The 20,570-nt window shown below is 47.6% G+C and overlaps 2 protein-coding genes across 5 annotated transcripts in view; both read right to left on the bottom strand.

Annotated features, from left to right (window-relative positions):
- Positions 1-1,118: 1,118 nt before the first annotated feature.
- Positions 1,119-8,354, bottom strand: ZDHHC23 (zinc finger DHHC-type containing 23). The gene is made up of 4 exons (XM_030533168.1): positions 7,914-8,354; positions 6,286-6,996; positions 5,325-5,492; positions 1,119-2,690 (listed from the first exon to the last, which is right to left on the bottom strand). The coding sequence occupies exons 1-4, from the start codon at positions 8,018-8,020 to the stop codon at positions 2,423-2,425; spliced, it is 1,254 nt and encodes a 417-aa protein (XP_030389028.1). The 5' UTR covers positions 8,021-8,354; the 3' UTR covers positions 1,119-2,422.
- Positions 8,355-10,682: 2,328 nt separating this feature from the next.
- Positions 10,683-20,570, bottom strand: part of GRAMD1C (GRAM domain containing 1C) — a 78,484-nt gene continuing 68,596 nt past the window's right edge. For 2 of the 4 annotated variants that reach the window (XM_030533075.1, XM_030533094.1), the window contains 5 exons: positions 19,926-20,105; positions 17,302-17,362; positions 16,385-16,495; positions 15,227-15,332; positions 10,683-11,347 (listed from right to left, as the gene is read on the bottom strand). In XM_030533075.1, the coding sequence (XP_030388935.1) occupies positions 11,270-11,347; positions 15,227-15,332; positions 16,385-16,495; positions 17,302-17,362; positions 19,926-20,105 (536 nt within the window). In that variant the 3' untranslated portion in view covers positions 10,683-11,269. The remainder of the gene's footprint in view (positions 11,348-15,226; positions 15,333-16,384; positions 16,496-17,301; positions 17,363-19,925; positions 20,106-20,570) is intronic. The other 2 variants (XM_030533084.1, XM_030533102.1) reach the window with 2 other exon arrangements.

Here is a 20,570-nt window from a genome sequence, read left to right as displayed (position 1 = left end):
AGGACAGGTTTGTGAGAGCTCACTGCATGATGCAGAACCCCTCCGTCTAGGCTACCACAGCCCCTCTAAATGTATTTCTGCTACAGACACATCTGCAGTTAAGTAGCATTGAGCAAGCTCTTGACATGAGCATAACTCCCATCCCAACAGAATTCAGATCATCAAGCTCATCCACTGGCATGATTATTGTGATCCATGTGACTGTTTTCTCATTGAAATGGGGATAATAAAGGGCCAGAGGTCTCCACATCTCTTGATTTTCTTCTTTCCTTCCCTCTGACTGGAGACAGAGGTTTCTCCCTTTTAAAGTGATCACAAAGAGGGGACTGCACAAGTCAGCAGCTCTTTCCATGTCACTGGGGTCCAAGCACAGCCTTTCCTAAGGCTCATTAATTATGCTCTGGGGCACAGAAGTTGCATATACCACTTTAGCAAGCAACAGAACAGTGCAAAGAGGGGCATATCAATGTGAACTTGGGCACTGTATCATGAGTGGTACGGTGATGGTGAAAGATGCCAGACCAGCAGACTGGGGGCTGAATGTAGAGAGAGAGATGGGGAGGGCAAGCTTGCCCTGCTGCTAGCTCTCCTCCCCCCCCCCCCCCCGCCCTTTATTAAGCCTGCCCTAAAGAGATGACCTCTAAGCAAGGAGAGGGGAGTTCAAGTCTCCAATCAGTCCTTGGTCTGTCTGCCACCAAAGGGGCTACTCCCTGACTGTTGTTTCTGTGGAGTGGACACATAATTAGAGTGAGATTCCTCCCAGCTCTGCCTGTGCATCTCAGTCTGGATCTACAATACTCCAGCACTCTCCGAGCCCAGGGCTTATCTAGCCAGGGATATTAAATTACAGTGGTGTTTACAACCAGGGCTTGGGATACAATCTGCCAAATGACATCACTTGTGATTTCAGCTAAAAGTGGAGCCCACATACGTGCGGTTGAGAGGCAGGTGCACTCAGTCCTCACGGGCCTCTAGCAACTCTACTGTAACCCTCGCCAACAGTTTCATTAGCTAGACGCAGTAGGGGAGGTAATATTTTTCATTAGATCAACTTCTGTTGGTGAAAGACATGGGTTTTTTGAGTTTACACAGAGCTCTTCTTCAGGTCACATGAGCTTGAAAGCTTGTCTCTCTCACCAAAAGAGATGATCCAATACAAGATATTACCTAACTCACCTTGTCTCTAATATCCTGACTATACAACACTGCAACCAACATTTTCATTCAGCAGTCTTCTGTGAGGCCTACAAACCCTCCCCTCATTCCCAGGCCTCTGAGTTGAATCTTGCCTTTCCAGTTCCTTTGAGAGACATGTCTACTGGGGGTAGAGCACATTCTCAGAGATTGGGGGAAAGGGGATCCTGGCAGCTGTACTTCAGCTGTGAGCCATCTCCCAGGAGTATTATTATTCCTCTCTCATCACAGGGAGGGGAAATCACAAGCCAATAGCAGCCTCAGACAAGGGTCTATTTACATCCCACCTGGACCACTGCCCCAGAATGAGTAACAGCTACTTGGGAACTTACATCTTTCTTACTTGGAAAATGTTTACCAGCTGTGTGGTGCTAGCAATTGCTAATGGAACAAAAATATTCAAGGGAGTCAAGCCCTTGGATCAACTCAGAGAAGCAAAGGGAAGAAATCACTGGCACACAGAGGAGGGACCAGTCCTCCCCTCTCACACATAGATGGAATAGTCCCTTGGGGGGGGAGGGGGCTAAGCAAGGACAGGACCTCAAACAGCCCTATAGATGTACTGCTCACAAAGGCACTTAAGAGAAGCACTAACAGCTGAGGCAGCTTTATGGATGGGATGGAATGAAAGATTGAAAAATATGCCCACAAGACAGAAGAGAGGTCTTAGTTGGTTCTTGAAGCTACCACAGAGACAAAGCCCGTTTTAAATATCTTCCCCTTGGTCCATTATGATTGCAATCCTGTCTCTTGGAATGGTCTGCTCTTGGTACACATAGTTCGCCTCATCAGCACAAGGCATCACATCATTTGTGAAATGTCGCATGTGGGTAAGAGTGGGGAGTCTGTCCTGTCCCCTGCAGCGTCCAGCTGAGGCCTGAAGCCTGGCATTTGATTATCTTGGCTCTGAAATCCAGACGTGGAGTACCCACATTCTCAAAGTCTTGTGCTTGTTGTTAATCTTGCTGAATTATGCATAATTTCTCTGTGTGGAGGCAGGTGGGGGAGGAGTGTGACTTTGTCTCTCCAGGTTGGTGCCTATGGCTTAATTCATTCTGCACCCTACTTTTGACCTCTGGTGTACAAGAGCTCTCTACTTTAATGCCTCTTAAGACACCAATGATGAGATGGGCCCAGCCTCCAAATCAGTAAGGAATGGCAGTGGGATCCCTGTGGGAGGAGCCATTCACTTCCACAGAACATCACTGTGATCAGTGGGAAAAGGGATTCACACAATGTCTTCAGCAGAGCGCTGAGGAGTGGGTGACCCCAGGGTCAAGAACTGGCCCCAGTTGTAGAGGAAGCCCCGGTTATACTTGCCCGTGTCTACCACAATCCCGCCCAGAAGCCTGCGCCCGGTGTCCTCTCGCAGAGCCAGCCGAGCTTCCCTCTCAGTCACGTTATAGCTGATGTTCAATAGCTGGATGAGGAGGATGTAGCCCATCCCGGCCGTTATGATCGCACAGTACCACACACACGTGAATGACAGAGCAGAGCTGGCAGTGGGGAAAGAGATGGGAAGGAAGCCATTTAATGTAGGCACGGCTGCTTTAATCTGTAGCTTCAGAGAGAGGTTTCCCCTGCTAACAGATCTCCCTTCTGTCCCTTTCCACATCTGCTACAACAGCCCCTTTCATCAGATGATCCCAAAGGGTTTTACAGACATTAAAGCCCCACAACATCCCTAATAATGATGCTTAGCACTTACACAGCCATATGCATTTCCAATAATAATACCACCCAGCTCTTATACAGTGCTTTTCACCAGTAGAATGCCATCTGTTTTACAAAAGTCAGTATCATCCTCCTTTTACAGTTGGGGAAAATGAGTCCCAGATTGGGGATTAATAAACATCATAATAAAACTAAGCTTTTATCTAGTGTTTTTCATCAGTAGATCTCAAAGTTCTTTACACAGGCGGGCAGTATCAATGTCCCCATTGTACAGTTGGGGAAACTGAGGTCACCACCAGAGGCAGGATTTGAACCCAGGCCTCCTGAGTCTCAGTCCAGTGTTCTAGCCTCTAGGTCAGTACTGTATAAACATTAATGTTTTTGTCACTGTGCCTGGGAGAGAGGCGATCACTAAGACCTTTTTATAGCTGGACAAACTCATGCACAGAAATGTGAAGTGACATGCTCAGAGTCACACCAGCAAATCTTTTGTGACACTGGATAAAGGACCCAGGAGGCCTGACTCACATTCTTCTGCCCTAACCACTAGATCACGCTGTTTACAATCAAACTCTAAAGGGAGCTCAACTTATAGTCACAGGAGATAGCAGCTGCAGTCGGGGACCCACCAGCCCTCATTCCCTGTCTGTTCACTGATCTGGCCACTTAAATGCTCTAGACACTAACAGCCTCCACTCTCCCACACCAGTTGCATGGGAGCAGAAGGGGGTGAGCTTTCAGGGCAGCTTATAAAAAGCGCTAAACTACGAAGGCCAACCTCCGCATGGCAGCAACCACTTGATGTCCTGACACATAACTTGGACTGGTTAGGTCTCTGCTGCAGTCACAAACCCAACTTCTCCATTGCCCTCCCACCTCCTTTCCTACAACTCAACCTCTTTCCTTCCCTACATCACTGCCACTTCCCAGCGATGCCCCCCCAGTACTCGCCCCCCCCCCAAACTCTTGGACCTGGCATTTCATCTCCCAACCTCCCTGACCACTTTCTTGTATACTGAATTTCTTCTCCCCACCCCTGATCTTGTCTATTTAGGTCAGGGGTGGGCAAACTTTCTGGCCCGAGGGCCACATCTGGGTGGGGAAATTGCATGCAGGGCCATGAATGTAGGGCAGGGGGCTGGGGTCCATGAGGGAGAACAGGGTGTGGGAGGGGGTGCGGAGTGCAGGAAGGAGCTCAGGGCAATGAGCTGGGGTGCAGGAGAGGTGTGAGGTGTACAAGGGGGCTCAAGGCAGGGGGCTGGGGTACAGGAGGAGTGCAGCAGGGAGCTCAGGGCAGGGGTGCAGGAGGGGTTTGGGCTCTGGCCCAGCTTACCTTGAGTGGCTCCGGGGTGGCAGCAGCGCGCAGCAGGGCTAAGGCAAACTCCCTGCCTGCACTGGCCCTGCCCTGCTCCTGGAAGCAGCCGGCACCATATCCCTGCGGCCTGGGGGGTGGCAGGGCAGGGGTGCAGAGGGCTCCATGCACTACCCTCACCTGCGGGTACTTCCGGCCAATGGGAGCTGTGGGGGGCAGTGCCTGCAGGCAAGGGCAGCGCATGGAGCCCTCTGCCACACACTCTCCCAGGGGCTGCAGGGACATGGTGCCAGCTGCTTCTGGGAGTGGTGTGGGGCCAGGGCAGGCAGGAAGCCTGCCTTAGCCGCGCAGTGCCATGGGGGTGGCAATTCCATGGGCCGGATTCGACCCATAGGCCATAGTTTGCCCACCCTTGATTTAGACTGTAACCTCTTCAAAGCAATAGCTGTCAGCTACTGTGTAAGCCGTACAGGATCTAGTCCAAAGGGGAGCCCATACCAATGAGGGTTTCTAGGTGCTACTGGATAAATAAACAAACAAACATTGGAACTATAGAACAATACAGAGGCAGCTGGATGGAAGAAGGGTCTGTGGAGCTGGTGGGATGCAGCCAGGCAACATGAGGGCTCCTGAGCACCGGAGAGGCAGCGGAAGGGAGCAGGTGAGGGGTTTTGGAGGGAGCCAAAGAGTCAGAAGGGAAGTCTGAGAACTCAGACAGCAGGGACTGGTGGAGGGAGTCAAATGAAGAAGCAACAGTTTGGAAGACTCATACACTGAGGATGAGGTGAAAGGACAGAGGAGGAAGGACACACACTGAGGGGTAGGACAGTCTTGTGTTTAAGGCACAGGACTGGGACTTAGGAGAACTAGGTTCCAGTCCTGACTCTGCCACTGACTAGGACCTTGAGAAACTAACTCTGTGCCTCAGCATCCCTTGCTGTAGAATGGGGACAGCACTTCTCAGTCCCCCAGGAGTTGTGAAAATAAATTCATTGTTTGTCAGGCATGACGCAGGCCACAGGAGATGGACTGGGGCCTCTGGAACTGGAAGCAAGTAACAGGTCCGAACTGAGCTACATGATCTAACCTCTGAGGAAGGACCCATGTCCCCACCCCTTGCCCTGTCCCTGAGAAGAGTTCTCACCTGTAGTCTGCATAGGTCCCTGGGCAGTAGAACAGCGCTATGAACATATTTTGGCCCCTACAGATGGTGTCCAGGGTCAGTGTAATTCCATAAACGGAGGTAAGCAGGAAGAGTGACAGCGCAAGGATAAAGGCTCGGTGGTTCCGCTCCCCTACGCAGCTGTTAATCCTCCAAAGGAAAGAACATTTTATAAAACTTTTTTCTTAAAAAAAAAATAGTAGTATCTCTCCCTTGACTGGCAGAGAATTTGGCTCCAAGGTGTGTCTGTATAATACACTTATCAGAGTGCATAAAAATCCACTCAAGGGCACAGGCTAGTAGTTTAGGTCAATAATGAAGGAAATGTAAAAACAGCATATTCAGACGCTGCCAGTATTAATATGGCTCTGGGAGAGCCTCCCACATCCTGTCGATTGTCTGCTGGAAGGCTCTTGGTCTTTCCTAAAAGCCTAAGAAAGTTGATGTCTCCTTGCTTGACATGGCTGCACACCACCATCCCTGGGATCTTGGGCTGCATTTACACTGGCAATTTTAGGGAGACTCCCTCTGCTGCTGTAGCACCAGTGCAGCTCCAGTGGTGGAAGCAATTGCAGGGGTGCTAGCATATCACAACATTTATACCTGCTTAGAGCACGTTTAAACATCATGGTGGTAAAAACCTGAGCCCTTTCTTACATCACTAGCACTCCCCTCAGTGGAACTGTACTGATTCTAGAATCACAGTGGGAAATTTCCCTAAAACTGTCATTGCAGACAGACTAGGGACCCAGAGACCAAAAACTGGTCTTGAAAAATAGCTCTAGTTATCAGGTCACCCTACTTAGGACAAATGACAGCTCTCTGTACCAAGAGGAAAGGCACCAAAGCCAAGTGGCAGCCCTATTTGACTGGTAGCATCTGGATCAAAGAGCAACAACTTCTTTAACCTTAAACAACAACCTCAGAAGTCTGTGGCACCTACCAGACACAGTGATGGTCCAGTCTCCTTACACATATGCCACACAACCGGCAATGTCCAGCCCGAGGTGGCCTAATCAGCTGACATTTGGTGCACCAGTCCTCCTTTGCTCTGTCTAGTCCCTCGGCCAACATTCTGGAATAGCCCTTGGCATCATCGTTCTTAGTATGACAGCTGGCAATGCCAGACATAGCCACTCCGTGAAGCCCATTGGAGCTCCCCAGGACTTTCCTGTTTGGCAAGACATTGCTGCCTTGGCATGGTGACTTGTCATTGCTCATTTGGCTGGCAAGGTAGCCAGGGTCTCTCTTGGCTTGAGAGAGGGCCACAAGCATGAGAATTAGCCCACATGTGAGAATAACCACCTGAGTGTACCCCACATGGCCTCGCGGAACCACTTCCTGGAGGAACACATAATACATGTACCCCAGAGAGAACAGCCCCAGGCTCAAAAAGAAGAGAGTCCGTCCCTTCCTCCTGTGTGTGAGGTAGTAGTACCACAGCACCAACACAGGAAGGGATGTCAGGATAACAAGTGCCAAAAGGAAGTGCAGAGCTGCTACGTGGAGGAAGACTGGCAGCAGGATGAGTGGCGGGAGCAGGGTGATATTGATCTTTATGGCCCCCTTAAGCCAAGGGATGCGGAAGCGATCCAAGATGGTGTCTGCAATTCTCTCTAAAGTCCCTGGGGGCAAAGATCTGCACGTCAGCCACCTGTTAGGGAAAAACACAGATTTTGCTCTCATACATGAGACACTTCTGTGCTGTCTGCTCCCCTCTTCGTTCAATCTCTCCTTACAGTCTATCAGAACCCACAAAATTCAATCACTTCACATCAATCACATTGACTTTCACTCCCATTTCTTTAGCCTCTTCCTGGTCTATGCCCAGGTGATATAGCCTGTAATCTTTCTGGGACAGGAGCTGTGCCTTTTTAAAGAAATCTCTAAAGACCCATGCAAGGTTATTCTATTAATAATATTAGGCCTTTTTGCTCTCTAACTTCTGTGATTCCTTCTACCCACTTCAACAAAATCTATCCCTGATTCAGAAACCAGCTGAACAGCAGCTGTGAAACTGACAAGAATCAGGTCTGGGTGTTCACAGCTCTCTGGCTCTGGGGCAGCCCACACTGTGGAACCTACCCTAATGTTGCAGACCTTGGAAGTCCTGGGTCTCTAGCAGCCCTGCATGCGAGCTGGCAGGAAACCAGGCAGGCAGCAACCCTGCCTGTGGTTCAGTGAAAGTTCTTTGAACCCAGAATGTTTCCACAAAACATTTTGGGTTTGACAAATGAGAATTTTCTGATGAAATCACGTTTTGCTGCAAAATTCCCAGCTAGCACTATTGCCCCAGCCTTTATCCTAACTGGGCAGAAGGCTTTTGACATTTCCTATATGGCAAGACACTTGTCAACTGGCACAGACAACCACTCCTATCTGACAGGGAGATGTTTCAAAGTGCCAAATGGAGCAGCTATGTGTAGACTGGGTTTCCAAAGCTGAGCCTGACCACACAGTGCCCCATTCTAAAGAAGCTGGCTAATGGGGGGAAGACACTCAAGATACCATGGTCACGAGCGGGGTATGAGCCCCCCTATGTGAAGGCAGATGAAAGGCCCGGCTCTTTACCTTTCACAGCCCTCATCGAGGTCCTCGCAGTCACAGCAACAGGCCACTAGATGGTTCTTTTCCCCCTTCCGGTCAATGTACTCGCAGCAGCAGAGCGGCTCCTCCATCTCAGACCCTTCGACCTTCTGCCTCCTTTTCCCACGTTTCCTACTGCTGATTCCTCAGGCAACCGTGGCTCCCGCTTGCTCTGGCCAGCATGAGACGGTGACTGTAGCGCGGAAGGGCCCAGGGACCCCGCTAGCCCAGCGCTGCTTGCTGGGGTCCGGCCGAAGTCAGCAGCCGGCTAGTTCTGACACAGAAGCAAGACGCGAGTTGAAAAGAGGCTTCAGGGGCAACTCATCTGCCCCCCGGCTTAGCCCCGGGGCCCCGCTGCTCTGGCTCGGGCCAGCCCGTCGGAGGGAGAACGTGGGGTCCCAGCTGCTCAGCCCGTCCTGCCCCAGCCCCGCGCACTCACCCGCGCCAGCGCCCCGCCCGCCACTCGCTCCGCACACCCCGGCTCCCCCCCCTCCGGAGAGCGGCTGTGATTGGCTACGCCCCCCCCGCAGGCTCTCACCCTCGTCACTCACCTCACGTGAGCAGGGCGCGTGGCTGCCCCTCCCGGCAGCCAGCAGCACCCTGAGCCCTACCGCTTCCGCACAGCCTCGCCTCTCATGTCTACGTCAGCCTGGACGGCCCAATGCCGACACGGGCGGGGCGGAGCCAGCCATGACGTCACGTCAGAGGTCTGCCTGCTTAAAGGACGAAGGGGTGGCGACAGGTGGGGGGCGCAGCCTGGCACAGAACGCTGTGCAGACGCTACGTCACAGAGCCGGCCGCGCGCGCGTTCCCTGCCCGTATCCAGACAGCGCCGCTCGCGCCGCTGTAGCTTTGCGCGGCCAGGCTGGGGCGCTCCGCTGCCGCCCAGCGAGCCCGGGGCCCGCGGGAGGAGCCGCGAACTCCTCTGCGAGCCAGCGCCGCTGCACCCTCCCCCAGGCCCTGAGAACCCGCCCTAGACGTTGCATCGGTTTAACTGAGCAGCGTACGTGCCCCCGGTGCAACTCCGAGGGTGGGTCGGCGCCAGGCACGCTTGCCCCGGTTTAACGTCGCTGTGTCCTCGGCCCGCTGGTGACTTTCGAAAGGCGCAAAGGGGAACGAGCTGCCCAACGAAACAGCAGCTGATAAGCAGACGGAGCACGTCCCTGCTGGTACCGTCTTGCCAGGGCAGCGTGCAGCCTCAAACGTGTTCAACAGAAGCGTGTAGACAAAGGCTAGCGGAGAATCCGGTTCACCAGCAGCTGCAACAGGAGGAGCAACTACAACTCTCCTGCCTGCTCAATACCCACTCCTGGGAAGTTCTGAGTTTCATTAGACGTTTACAGTGACAGCGTAGTCGGGGTGGGGAAAGCCTTTGACCTCAACCTCAAACCAAAGTATTTCAATCAGTAGTAGACAAGCACTAGTCAGTCTTGCACCCTAACCGCTAAAAACTAGCTGCCTTTACCCCCATGCTTACACAAGGAAAGTCAAGCTGACCCCCTGCCAATACATAACGCACGGCAAATAATGCCCTATAATTGTCTCCAGCGAGTAGATACAGAGCAAAGCACTGACCTCACACGTCCATTCCCACACAGTGCTATAGATCTGCAGCACCATCCACACTACAACTGCATTGGGGACCTGGTAACAACTGTGGTCCTTTGGAGCAGCTCTAGTTTGCAACACAGACAAGATCATAACTGTATTAGACTGCTTAGAAAATACTCAGCATCCCATCTATACTGGAAAATAGACTGGGTCAGGGACAATTATAACCAGGTCCCTGACACAGTTCATAATTGTAGTGTAAACAGGACACTAGTTTTTACATGATATAGTCCTGTTTTAAAGGAACTCCAAAATACAATATATACTGCTCAGTAAATGGGTTTGTAGCACAGTGACACCTGCATATACTGGTCAGGGAATTCATGATCCTTCCTCCACTACAAAATAGCCATCTTTCACATACTTGTAACCCAGCCATGTTATAATATAGTTTCGTCTTGCTTGTGTGAACATAAAACCAAACCCATGACACAGTCACATCAGGAAACCAACTTTGAGGGTTAAAATAAATATTTAATGTGTTGTTTTGCTGTCCACAAAGACATGAAAACCATAACAAAGCTGGAGTACAAGCATGTTTTTCAAGCATGATTAAACATGCCAGTTTCTGTAGTGTAGAGTTGGCAATGTTGTAGCAGCAGCCATGGTTAACCCTGGTTTAGGTTTTTTAGGAAGTTGCTAGGGGCGGCTCTAGGCACCAGCACCGCCAAGCGCGTGCTTGGGGCGGCAAGCCGAGAGGGGCATTCTGCCGGTCGCCGCGAGGGTGGCAGGCAGGCTGCCTTCAGCGGCATGCCTGCGGAGGGTCCGCTGGTCTGCTGGAAGTCCGCCGAAGCCGCGGGACCAGCGGACCCTCCGCAGGCAAGCTGCCGAAGGCAGCCTGCCTGCCATGCTTGGGGCAGCAGAATGCCTAAAGCAGCCCCTGGAAGTTGCTAACAGCTTTCCCAACCAATATAAGGGCCTCTTCAATTTTTATGCCTAATCTAGTCCTTTCCCAATGTCTACTATGTCAGACCATTTGAAAAGGCTAGAGATAGCAGAGACAAGATAGCTTCCTCACTGCTGGGCATCACACCAAGGACTGAAGGAACAATTTCTTCTGGAGTGCTGAAATTTCATTAGGCAAGCTGAACAGATGTGGTGGGATAGGGTGGGAGAAATTACCATAGCCCATCAGTATGCAGAACAATTTAATAAGAGATTAAACATGGAGCTCTTTCACTGTGAAACAAAAAATACAGTCTTAAAAAAATAAATATGGGTATTTCAAACTGCTGACTTGTTTTACAGAGTATGTGTATCTATGAAAGAGCATATGAATACCCTTGCTATGTAAAACCACTACCTGCTGTTATTTCTTCACAGAACATCCCCCGTCCTGCCCCTGCTGTAGTTTAGTGCCAATGATTCTTCAAATCAATATAAAAGAGTTCAGATTTCATTAGATACAATCATTGCTGTGCTGAGGTTGCTCTTCTCTGTAATTTGCACATCACAGTTACAGAGTACAGTACAATGTTCTCGCTCATTTACACCTCTGGCTTGTTCATAAGAAAACCACATGTATGGGAGAGGTGGGGAGAGATTCTCAGAGTTACAGGACCTCAGAACCTGCCCTGTTTTATCCAGAGGTCTTTATTAGCTGCACCAGCAGCTACTGAGCAAAAAATAGTAAAAAGTCCTGAGACAACAGAATATCAAAACTCCCACCCCCGAACAGACATGCAGCATCTTCATCCTCATGACACCTTGAGTTGTGGGCGTTGGTAATGTTAACTCTCAGTCTCATCACTCTTGCTCTTGTTCAGGTGATCAAAGCTTCTCTGAAGCATAGAAAGGGAGCTCTTCAGCTGTGGAGATATAAAACCCCAGTCCCACAAAAGAATATAAATTACACTGCTGCAAGGATAAGATGGAAATGTTTTATTTTTTATATTCAGAATAATTCCCTCCCACCCTTTCATATTAACAGTAGTTTGCACTAAATCATTTATATTACAGCTGCTAGGCAAGCACAATACTAAGTATAGACTGTCATATCTACGTAGTTACAGAGCTGTCCTAAGTTCTGTTACCCTGTTAGACTATGCTGCAGTAGCATTGGCTACATTGCAAGAAAGAAACCATCACATTGTCATTTTTAACATAGTTGCTGCACATGGCAAATACTGAAAGGAACACCACAACAAGATGTGCCCTGTAATAGAGGCATGCCACCTTTGGTGTGCTTTGAGGCACAAGGGTGAAGGCAGAAAATTGCCAGCATGCAGAAAGAGCACAATATTATCGCAATTTAAAGTGCACCATGACTTGCACAGGAGAAAAAGTGGCGGGTGATAATTTTTTTTAAGATAGGAAATGTGGTTAAATTCTCACTCAATATATTTCAATATTTAATTTTCTATGTTTAAAAATACCATTTTAGCTATTTGGACTTTACTACTGTCAGTATGGTAGGCAGTTGGGAAAGAGGAGAGTCAGAGTCAGAAAGATAAGGAAAAAAATATGGGGAATCCGCGTCTACTTTCTGAGACTTCCATCACTCATTGATAGAGATACTTTTGTAACTGTGCGAAAAGGGGTTAATATCAGATCAGCAGCAATTTATGGGCAGGGTATACCCGGGAACAAGGAAAACCAAAAACTACCATTGTCTTTCCTTGGGAGCATGGGGCAAGGTTGATAAAGCAGCTGACAGGCAGGAGTAGCTTGGAGCTCCTCCACAGTTTCTCTACCCAAACAAACTCTTCTATCCCATTTCTATGATTTATAAATAATTAAGTTTCAAAGGTTAATAGGCTAAAAAGTAAAAAAAAAAAAAAAAAAAAATCAGTCAATTTTGCAATCTTTCATTTGCTAAGCCATGGCTTCTCAATCCAGCGGTCTGCACCCTCCTTGTTTTTATGGCTAGATGGAAGTGGGGAAGGTCCCCAAACTTTTTCCTGTTATAATATAGGGTCATGGTATGGAAAAGTTTGAAAACCACAGCGTTAAGCAACTGGAGGAGCCTGGAAAGGAGGAAACACTAAAGGAATGATCCCACAAATATCTGCTCTCCTTCAATCACCCTCTAACAGATATTTTAAAAATGTGGAGTTTTTAATATAAATATTGAAATGGAGACAGCCAAATATCTGCACACTGATGCCACTGCAGGTGAAGCCAGCTCATCTTCACCCGTTACATACACATAGAGCAAGAGGGATGACCAAGTAAAAGCCTGTGGCACCCTGCACAAAAAAAATCCTCAGACAAATTGAGCAATTGCCCAGTGCTCTCAAAAATAAGAGAATGGAGCCATACAAAAGCAATCCTATCTTAATTTTCCTGGGTTCGCAAATGCACCAAAGCCACCTCATAACCAACATCAAAAGTATCTGATAGATGTAAAAGGATCAGCATGAACACTTGATCTTTGTCCATCGCAAAGGGGAGATCACAGAATCGTAGAACCATAGGACTGGAAGAGACCTTGAGAAGTCATCAAGTCTATCCCCCTGCTCTGAGGTAGGACCAGGTAAACCTAGACCATCACTGACAGGTATTTGTCCAATCTGTTCTTAAAACCTCTAATGATGGGGATTCCATAACCTCCCTTGGAAGCCTACTATAGAGCTTAACTACCCTTTATAGTTTGAAAGCTTGCCCCAATATCTAACCAAAATTTCCCTTGCTGCATTACTTCTTGCTCAACCTTCAGTGGATATGGAGAACAATTGATTCCTGTCCTCTGTATAACAGCCCATAGCATATTTGAAGACTGTTATAAGGTCCCCTCTTCGGGTTTCTTTTTTCAAGATCAAAACAAAAACAAAACCTAAAACTAAAAAACTAAGCATATTTAACTTTTCCTAGTAGATCACGTGTTCTAAACTTTTTATCATTTTTGTTGCTCTCCTCTGGACTCTTTCCAATTTGTCCACATCTTTCTTAAAGTGTGGCACCCAGAATTGGACACAGTACTCCAGCTGAGGCCTCACCAGCGCTGAGTAGAGCAGAACAATTATCTCCTGTGTCTTACACACAACTCCTATTTCTACACCTCAGATTTATAGTAGCCTTTTTCACAACTGTATCTGAGGTCCTGTCCACACTGTGGCTTGTAACCGTGTTTGAAACCATTCCCAAACAAGCTCACAACGAACGGCCTCGTTTATGATAATCTACCAGCAAGACCAATGCAGTCTCTGTACTATATTCAAGCTTAAAATGAAACTGACAACAGTCAAGGAAGTCTGTGGTCTCCAGATAACACCAGACCTGCCTCATCACAACTTTCACCAAAACAAGGGAGCAAAGTTAGAAACACAGATGTCATTGATATCAAGAGGGGGGTTCTTAAGTGTTGGCCTAAATCACCAGTTTGTAAGATGCTGGTGCCTTTCCTGCCTGATGGCCTCCAACCAACAAATGGACCAAATATTCTTCCACTAGGATTTGCAGTTCAAAGACCCCAGGGCACCCTAGAACTTCACTGCAGGGCCGCCCAGAAGGGGGGACAAGTGAGGCAATTTGCCCCAGGCCCTGGGTTCCACAGGGGCCCCATGAGCCCTGGTCCAGTGGCGGTCTTTGGCGGCAGGGGGCCCTTCAGTGCTGCCGAAGACACGGAGTGACTGAACAGCCCCCCGCCGCTGAAATGCCACCGAAGACCCGGACCACAGCCGGGTGAGTACAAGCACTGCAGCTACCCCGCTTTGCTCCAGGCCCCCTGAATCCTCTGGGTGGCCCTGCTTCACTGAGCAAAACAGGCTGAGTTTCAGCCTGAGAAGACTTCTTGTTTGTCTCCATTCCTGCATTGATTGCTCTCGGAAAGGCAGCCAATACAATCTGAATACAATTATCTTGAGGTAGGCAGATGACCCCTCACAACATGAAATTTTCCACTGTGTATCCAAGTCCACTCTTCTTACAAACAGCTTTCATTTGGAAACAACTTGAAATCCAGTGGCTGTATGATGCTTCCTGCCACGACTTTATCGCTAGGCCATACTAGGATAGAAGCAAATTCAAATCTACCAGCCTACGTTCCCTTTTTAAGCATTTTAGTATGATATGCCTGAAGCTCCTGGACTCCTGGAGTTATGTATGCTGGCAGATATGATTTCTGCCTTAGCACAGGGTGATCCAAGGGAGCAGAACGATACATTATGGGAGGAAAAAAATTGTAAGGAAAATTTAGACAATGAAAATTTGCCATTTGTTAGATCTACCAGGCTGTGGAACAGTCTCCTAAGAATAGTGTTGAAGCCCGGTCATAGGAAGCTGAACTAAGCAAACCAATGGGGCACATTCTCTAGGGAAGAATCCAGCACTGGCAGGAAGAGGGACTAAATTATTTAATAAGTGTGCTCTGCTTCTAATTTTTATGATTCTTCATAGTGCAATGAATATATTAAATCAATTTTTTTTCCTGTTTCTTCTTCTGGTTGGCCAGTGCTCTAGGCAAACAGAAATACAGAGCGCTCAGGAAACAGGCAATTTTTATAGAAAGACAAATGAAGCCCAGTAAAAGAAAAGGGGCAAGGTCTGAAAACGTTGCCACTTTCTTTACACACCCTGCTGCAGCTTTATTCTTCCTGAAGACAGGCGGTCACAGACTGGCTCATTTATTTCACAGAGCAAGACACTTTTTAAAGGGGATTTTAAAACTTTTGAAAAATGACCTCTATGTTTTGTTTCCTCACTGCTACCTCAGAAGCAACAAAAGCGTGTGTGGGGAGGAAGCCTACCTGTTCAAGCATTGCAATAGAGTCTTGCAGCACTCCCTTCACCTGCTGAACCTGTTCATTGTCATGCTGAGGGATATCCTCCCTGGACACCATGTCAGGGGCTAAGCTGAAAAGGGAACATGATGAGAAATATCAATACCATGGAACAAGTTTCTGTACATCCATACCCAGCAAGCACTGATCTCTACCTGCACTCATTTAGCACTTTCCAAGCCAGGACCGCATTAAGACTGTGTACAGTTATATTTGAAACTATGTTACCACTTTCTTAGAGATGTTGCCTTAGTGCATTTGTATACACTGGACACTAAGAGGGATCATACATGTAATTAAACTGAATTCCTCAGCCTTCTAAACAGGAGTAAATTCCTCCATCTGAAGGAAAGCTGAAGTGATCTAGTTCTTCTGCCAATCTTATATTGCAAAGGTCTGTCCTAGCACAAATTTAGAAGGACTGTCATTCTCTGTCCTTGCTAAAGATTAAGTTAGATTTTGAAACTGTCTTTCAATGCTATGTCCAACAGATGTGAAGCAAGACAGGTGTCAAGGTCTGCATTGAACAAATGGAAGAGGGGTAGCCAAAGGCATCATACCAGCCCTCCCAATAACATCCTTTAAATACAGAGATACCAGTTCCCAAATTGTCTCCTCCAAGTCAGATCCACAAACCTGGTTCTTGAGAATATCAAGTCCGTTTGCAAACACTGTAATGCATTTAATTGGATAACATGTGAACAGTGTTTGAAGATGTAAAGCACAGCAGAACTGCTAAGTGTTCAATTACATCACACTCCAAAACTGGGCACTTCATCCTTTTAAAAGGTGAGCAGGACATGAACCTTGAGACATTTGTACCTTGCAGGGATCAGCAGAAAGGAGGAGGCTGTAATTCTGTGTAGATCTCCATGAGACAAGATGGAGAAATACAGCAGAGTAGACTGCAGAACGGGGCAGGCTAATCCTAAAATGTCTTGGAGAGGGAGAAAGCCAGTGGTGCAATGTGAAGCCATTTGCTGGACAGTAGTGTCAATGGCTACAGGTCACAAAAGTATTTAAAGATTTGCCTCCTGAAATTTGCTGGTTACGAGTACAGTCCAAGTTATCAGGTTCTTATATCTGGATGAAGACGAGGAAGAATTCAGTCAGAAATTCACTCACTTTAAGGACTTCTCATCCTGAAGGTGGACCCGGTAAAATGACTGAGCTGCACGCTCTATCTTTGATAGTTTAAGGAAGAGAGTCACATTCAGCAAAACCAAGAGCAGCAAACTGTATAAAGAAAATCAGACTGATTTAATCATTGCTATCATTTTGCTTCTGCAGCATTACTAGGGCCATGCTGGCCAGAATGAATAATATTCTATCCTCTCTGAACAAACCCTCAGGAAAGGACCTGAGAAAGCAACATGCAGGAATTTAAGGTAACAAGAGCATCTGAGTGGGATCTATTAGGCTGTGAAATAGTCTTTCAAAGGAAGTGGTGGAAGTCTCATCCTTTGACATTTTTAAAACTAGAGTGGATGAATACTAGAAAATGCAGTGTACGAACAATCATGAATAGCAGCAGCAGCAGACTAGTTCAACCCATGTAAACACAAAGAAAGAGAGAGTCAGGGCCGCCGGCGGGGGGGGGGGGCAGGGGCGGAAGAGGCAATTTGCCCCAGGCCTGGGGCCCCGCGAGCCCTAGCCCAGTAGTAGCTCGGGTCTTTGGCGGCATTTTGACGGCAGAGGAGCCCTTCAGTCACTCCGTGTCTTCAGCAGCACTGAAGGGCCATGCTGCCAAAGACCCGACCACCACTGGGTGAGTACAAGCGCTGCAGCTCCACTGCTTTGCCCCAGGCCTCCTGAATCCTTTGGGCGGCCCTGGAGAGAGTCCCCTTACAATCTAAGAATGATGAGCAACAAAGGATTTTATTCTGAAGACCACTAAAGATGACTCCACTAGTGGCCCATATATCACATGCTTGAGAAGCACTGGACTGCATGAATAGTCTTTTCCTGCTTCCACATAGGTGTAAATCAGATTAGCTCTCAGACAGTAGTCAAATTGTGGTTTAACAGCAGTGAGTACTTACAAGATGCTCATTACCACAATGATGGCTGTGGTCTTCCTTGCAACATCCCTTTTCCTTCCTGCTGGGCATGGAAAAGATCAGGTTAGAAATGCTCAACATTAATTCTCCTAAATAGGAGTCTACAATGCACAGTAAGTGGTGGATTAGATGGCAGCCCCAATGGACAGACACACCAGCTGTGTGCAATTTGGGATGCCCATTTATGCACATAACAGAAACTATTTCTCTATCCATCCCAATGGAGGAATCAGCCGGAGTATCAAGTTTACATGTCCATCTCTTATGCTAATGCAAAGCAGTGCTGTGAAGTATGTTCCTGAGTTAGGCCTGTTCTACACTTAAAACGTAGATTGACCTAGCTATGTTGCTCAGGAGTGTGAAAAATTCATGCACCTCAGAAACATAGTTAAGCTACACTAAACCTTGGTGCAGACACAGCTAGGTGGGCACAAGAATTTTTCCATCGACCTAGCTACTACCTCTTGAGTTGGTGGATTGACTAGAATGACAGAAAAACCCCTTCTGTAGCTGTAGCAAATGTCTACTGTACAGCAGGACAGCTGCAGCTCTGCTGTGTAGACACAGGGCTGGTCTATACTGGGGGGTGTGAGAAGAAATCCATCTAAGATACGCAACTTCAGATACGTGAATAATGTAGCTGAGGTTGAAGTATCTTAGATCAATTTACCTCTCATCCTCACAGTGCAGGATCGACGTCCGCAGCTCCCCGTCGACTCCGCTACCGCCGTTTGCGCTGCTGGAGTTCCGGTGTCGACGGGAGCGCGTTCGGAGATCGATATATCACGTCTAGATGAGACGCAATATATCGATCCCCGAGAAATCGATCGCTTCCCATAGTCTAGACGTACCCATAGCCTTAGACAAAGCAGCTCTCAGTGGGTATTCACTTCCTAGGGTGACCAGATGTCTCGATTTTACAGGGACAGTCCCGATTTTTGGGTCTTTTTCTTAAAGGCTCCTATTACCTCTCACCCCCGTCCCGATTTTTCACACCTGCTGTCTGGTCACCCTATCACATCCACATGCCTATCTGATCACATTGCCAGTGCTGCATACCATTAACCATTCCAGTTTCTTTTCTTGTCTATCGCACGAAAAATCAACCTGGTTTCAGTAATTATCATCCTGCAGAAAACACTTTAAATTCAACTGAGTGCAAAACTGCTCCCCGTTGGACACCTTTGGGAATCTGATATTGGCAGGGCCGGCTCTAGGCACCAGCACTCCGACTCTTTTTTTTTTTTTTTTTTGCTTAGGGTGCAAAAAGCCGGAAGCCAGCCCTGAGCAGAGGTGAGCGGCGGTGGGGGGCGCAGGGAGGGCCGCAGGAAGTAACCCTGGGGGTAGGGGGCAGAGGAACCGCTCCACCCCAGCTCAGCTCTGCTCCGCTGCCGCCTGCTCCCCCAAGTGCGCTGCTGCTCCGCTTCTCCCCGCTCCCTCCCAGGCTTGCCTGGCAGGGAGGGAAGGGTAGGAGGGGAAATGCGGTGCGCCCAGGGGAGGAGGTGAGGCCAGGAATTTGGGGAAGGGGCGGAGTTGGGGCGGGGCCAGGGCACGGGAAAATTTTTTTTTTTTTGCTTGGGGCAGCAAAAAACTTGGAGCCAGCCCTGGATATTGGCATAGGGCAGGATGAAGTGTACATTTCCTCTCAAACTGAAAATATGTTACCCAGCACCACCGATTGGTTATCCTAGAATTGTGTAAATTATCTGATCTTCTACAATAGTTCCTAACATTGAGATTTCCTGGCCTGATAAAGGGACATACATTAAGGCTGTAACATGCACAGAGACAAAAGCACTCGCCTGGAAAGCTGGAGCAATGGTGGCAGATTAGGAATGTGGGAATTAACACAGTTACATATGCTACTAACCCAAATTTACTCTGGTATTCTCAAGGACTTTTTTCCTGGTTTGAAGTCTGTGTTCTCAGTTCAGTGGTTACAATTTAAGCTGTTTCATATAAGTCAGAGTTCTCCGGCACTCATTAGTGCACAAATGTTCCTCTTCTCTGTCAAAGCAGTCACTGTACGCCATGACTGATTACAAGTCAATCTGTCACGCCTAGTGGCAGGAAGGGGCAACAGTGCTAGATCAGCTTTGGTGCCCCAGAAACGACTGAAGCAGCCAGGAGATTGAAAAAGACGTCAGTTTAATAAAAAATACAAAACAACAAGAAGATTTAGGAAGATGAGTCCAGGGTGCAACTGTAAAATAGTAACCGTTTCAAGGACTGCATTCAGTTACCTGTGTAGTTAAAGTCCAAAAATTAAATGCTTTGGGATTTTGTGCAAGTTCTTAAAATCAGGTTGCATTGCTTTTCCTGTGCAAGCTTTGTGCTATTACTTTGGAGCAGAACAGATTATAGATTGCACTTGAGTTCAGCAGATGCTTGTCACTGCAAAGAGGATCAGACATGCTCCAGATCCTGTATATCCAAGCTTTAGTAATATAAAATAAACCTTAACTATTCATCCAGCTCTCTTTACCCAACTAGGTCTAACAAATACACATAGTGGCATCACATTTGTTCTGTCTTACTAATCAAACACCCTCTCCAACACACGTTTGGACAAGAAGCTGAAATAGAAAAGATGCTGCTATACCCACCAACTATGTTGCCCTGGGACTCTAATCCAATGTCCCCAGAAGAGTGCTGTGAAGAACGCTTAGGAAGCAGCTCTGCCACATTCCGGTGTAAATTCCGTCGTCGTCTTCTTAGGGCAATAAGTTTCCCAGGATCTTCTATAGGCTGGTTTATTGCATATTCTTCCATTAGCAGGTCTGATTCTACAGTTGAAAATAAGTATTTATTTTTCCCTTTGCTTTTCAAATGGAAAGTTCACATTATCTTGCTATGATAGACAATACTGGGCAAGGCATACAAATCAATAGAGGCTGTTCTTTTCTAGAAAATATATATGATACATAAGAGATTCCTTAAACTGTACCATTGACTTGTACTAACATTACACTCGATACTTTACAGGTATGAAATATATACTTTTCCAGCACAGTACAGCTTAATGTATTTGCTGAGCACTGTTGCTTTCTCTCATAGCTACAACCAAGGAAGCACCTTGATTTAAATGGGAAATCAAATTAATGGGTTTTTTTTTTTTATCTTCACATCTCCTTCTTGGGAGCTGACCCCCATCCCCTGGACACAAGACTATTGATTGCTAAGAGGAAATTTTTTGTAGGAGTCCTTTGATAACATACTGAAAGCACAATACAATGGCACCCCAGAGTAAG

This window comes from Gopherus evgoodei, chromosome 1, assembly GCF_007399415.2.
Source record: "Gopherus evgoodei ecotype Sinaloan lineage chromosome 1, rGopEvg1_v1.p, whole genome shotgun sequence".
Classification (NCBI taxonomy): Eukaryota; Metazoa; Chordata; order Testudines; family Testudinidae; genus Gopherus; species Gopherus evgoodei.
The sequence above is the reverse complement of the archived record's forward strand: the minus strand, read 5'-3'. Positions and strand labels throughout refer to the sequence as shown.

Bases quoted from the DNA above. Each gene is read 5' to 3' on its own strand.
- ZDHHC23 (XM_030533168.1), bottom strand. From the start codon at position 8,020: ATGGAGGAGCCGCTCTGCTGCTGCGAGTACATTGACCGGAAGGGGGAA. The intron at 6,997-7,913 runs GTAAAGAGCCGG...TTTCCCTAACAG, and splicing joins CTCGATGAGGGCTGTGAAAG to GTGGCTGACGTGCAGATCTT. The intron at 5,493-6,285 runs GTAGGTGCCACA...TTTCCTTTGGAG, and splicing joins CTGGACCATCACTGTGTCTG to GATTAACAGCTGCGTAGGGG.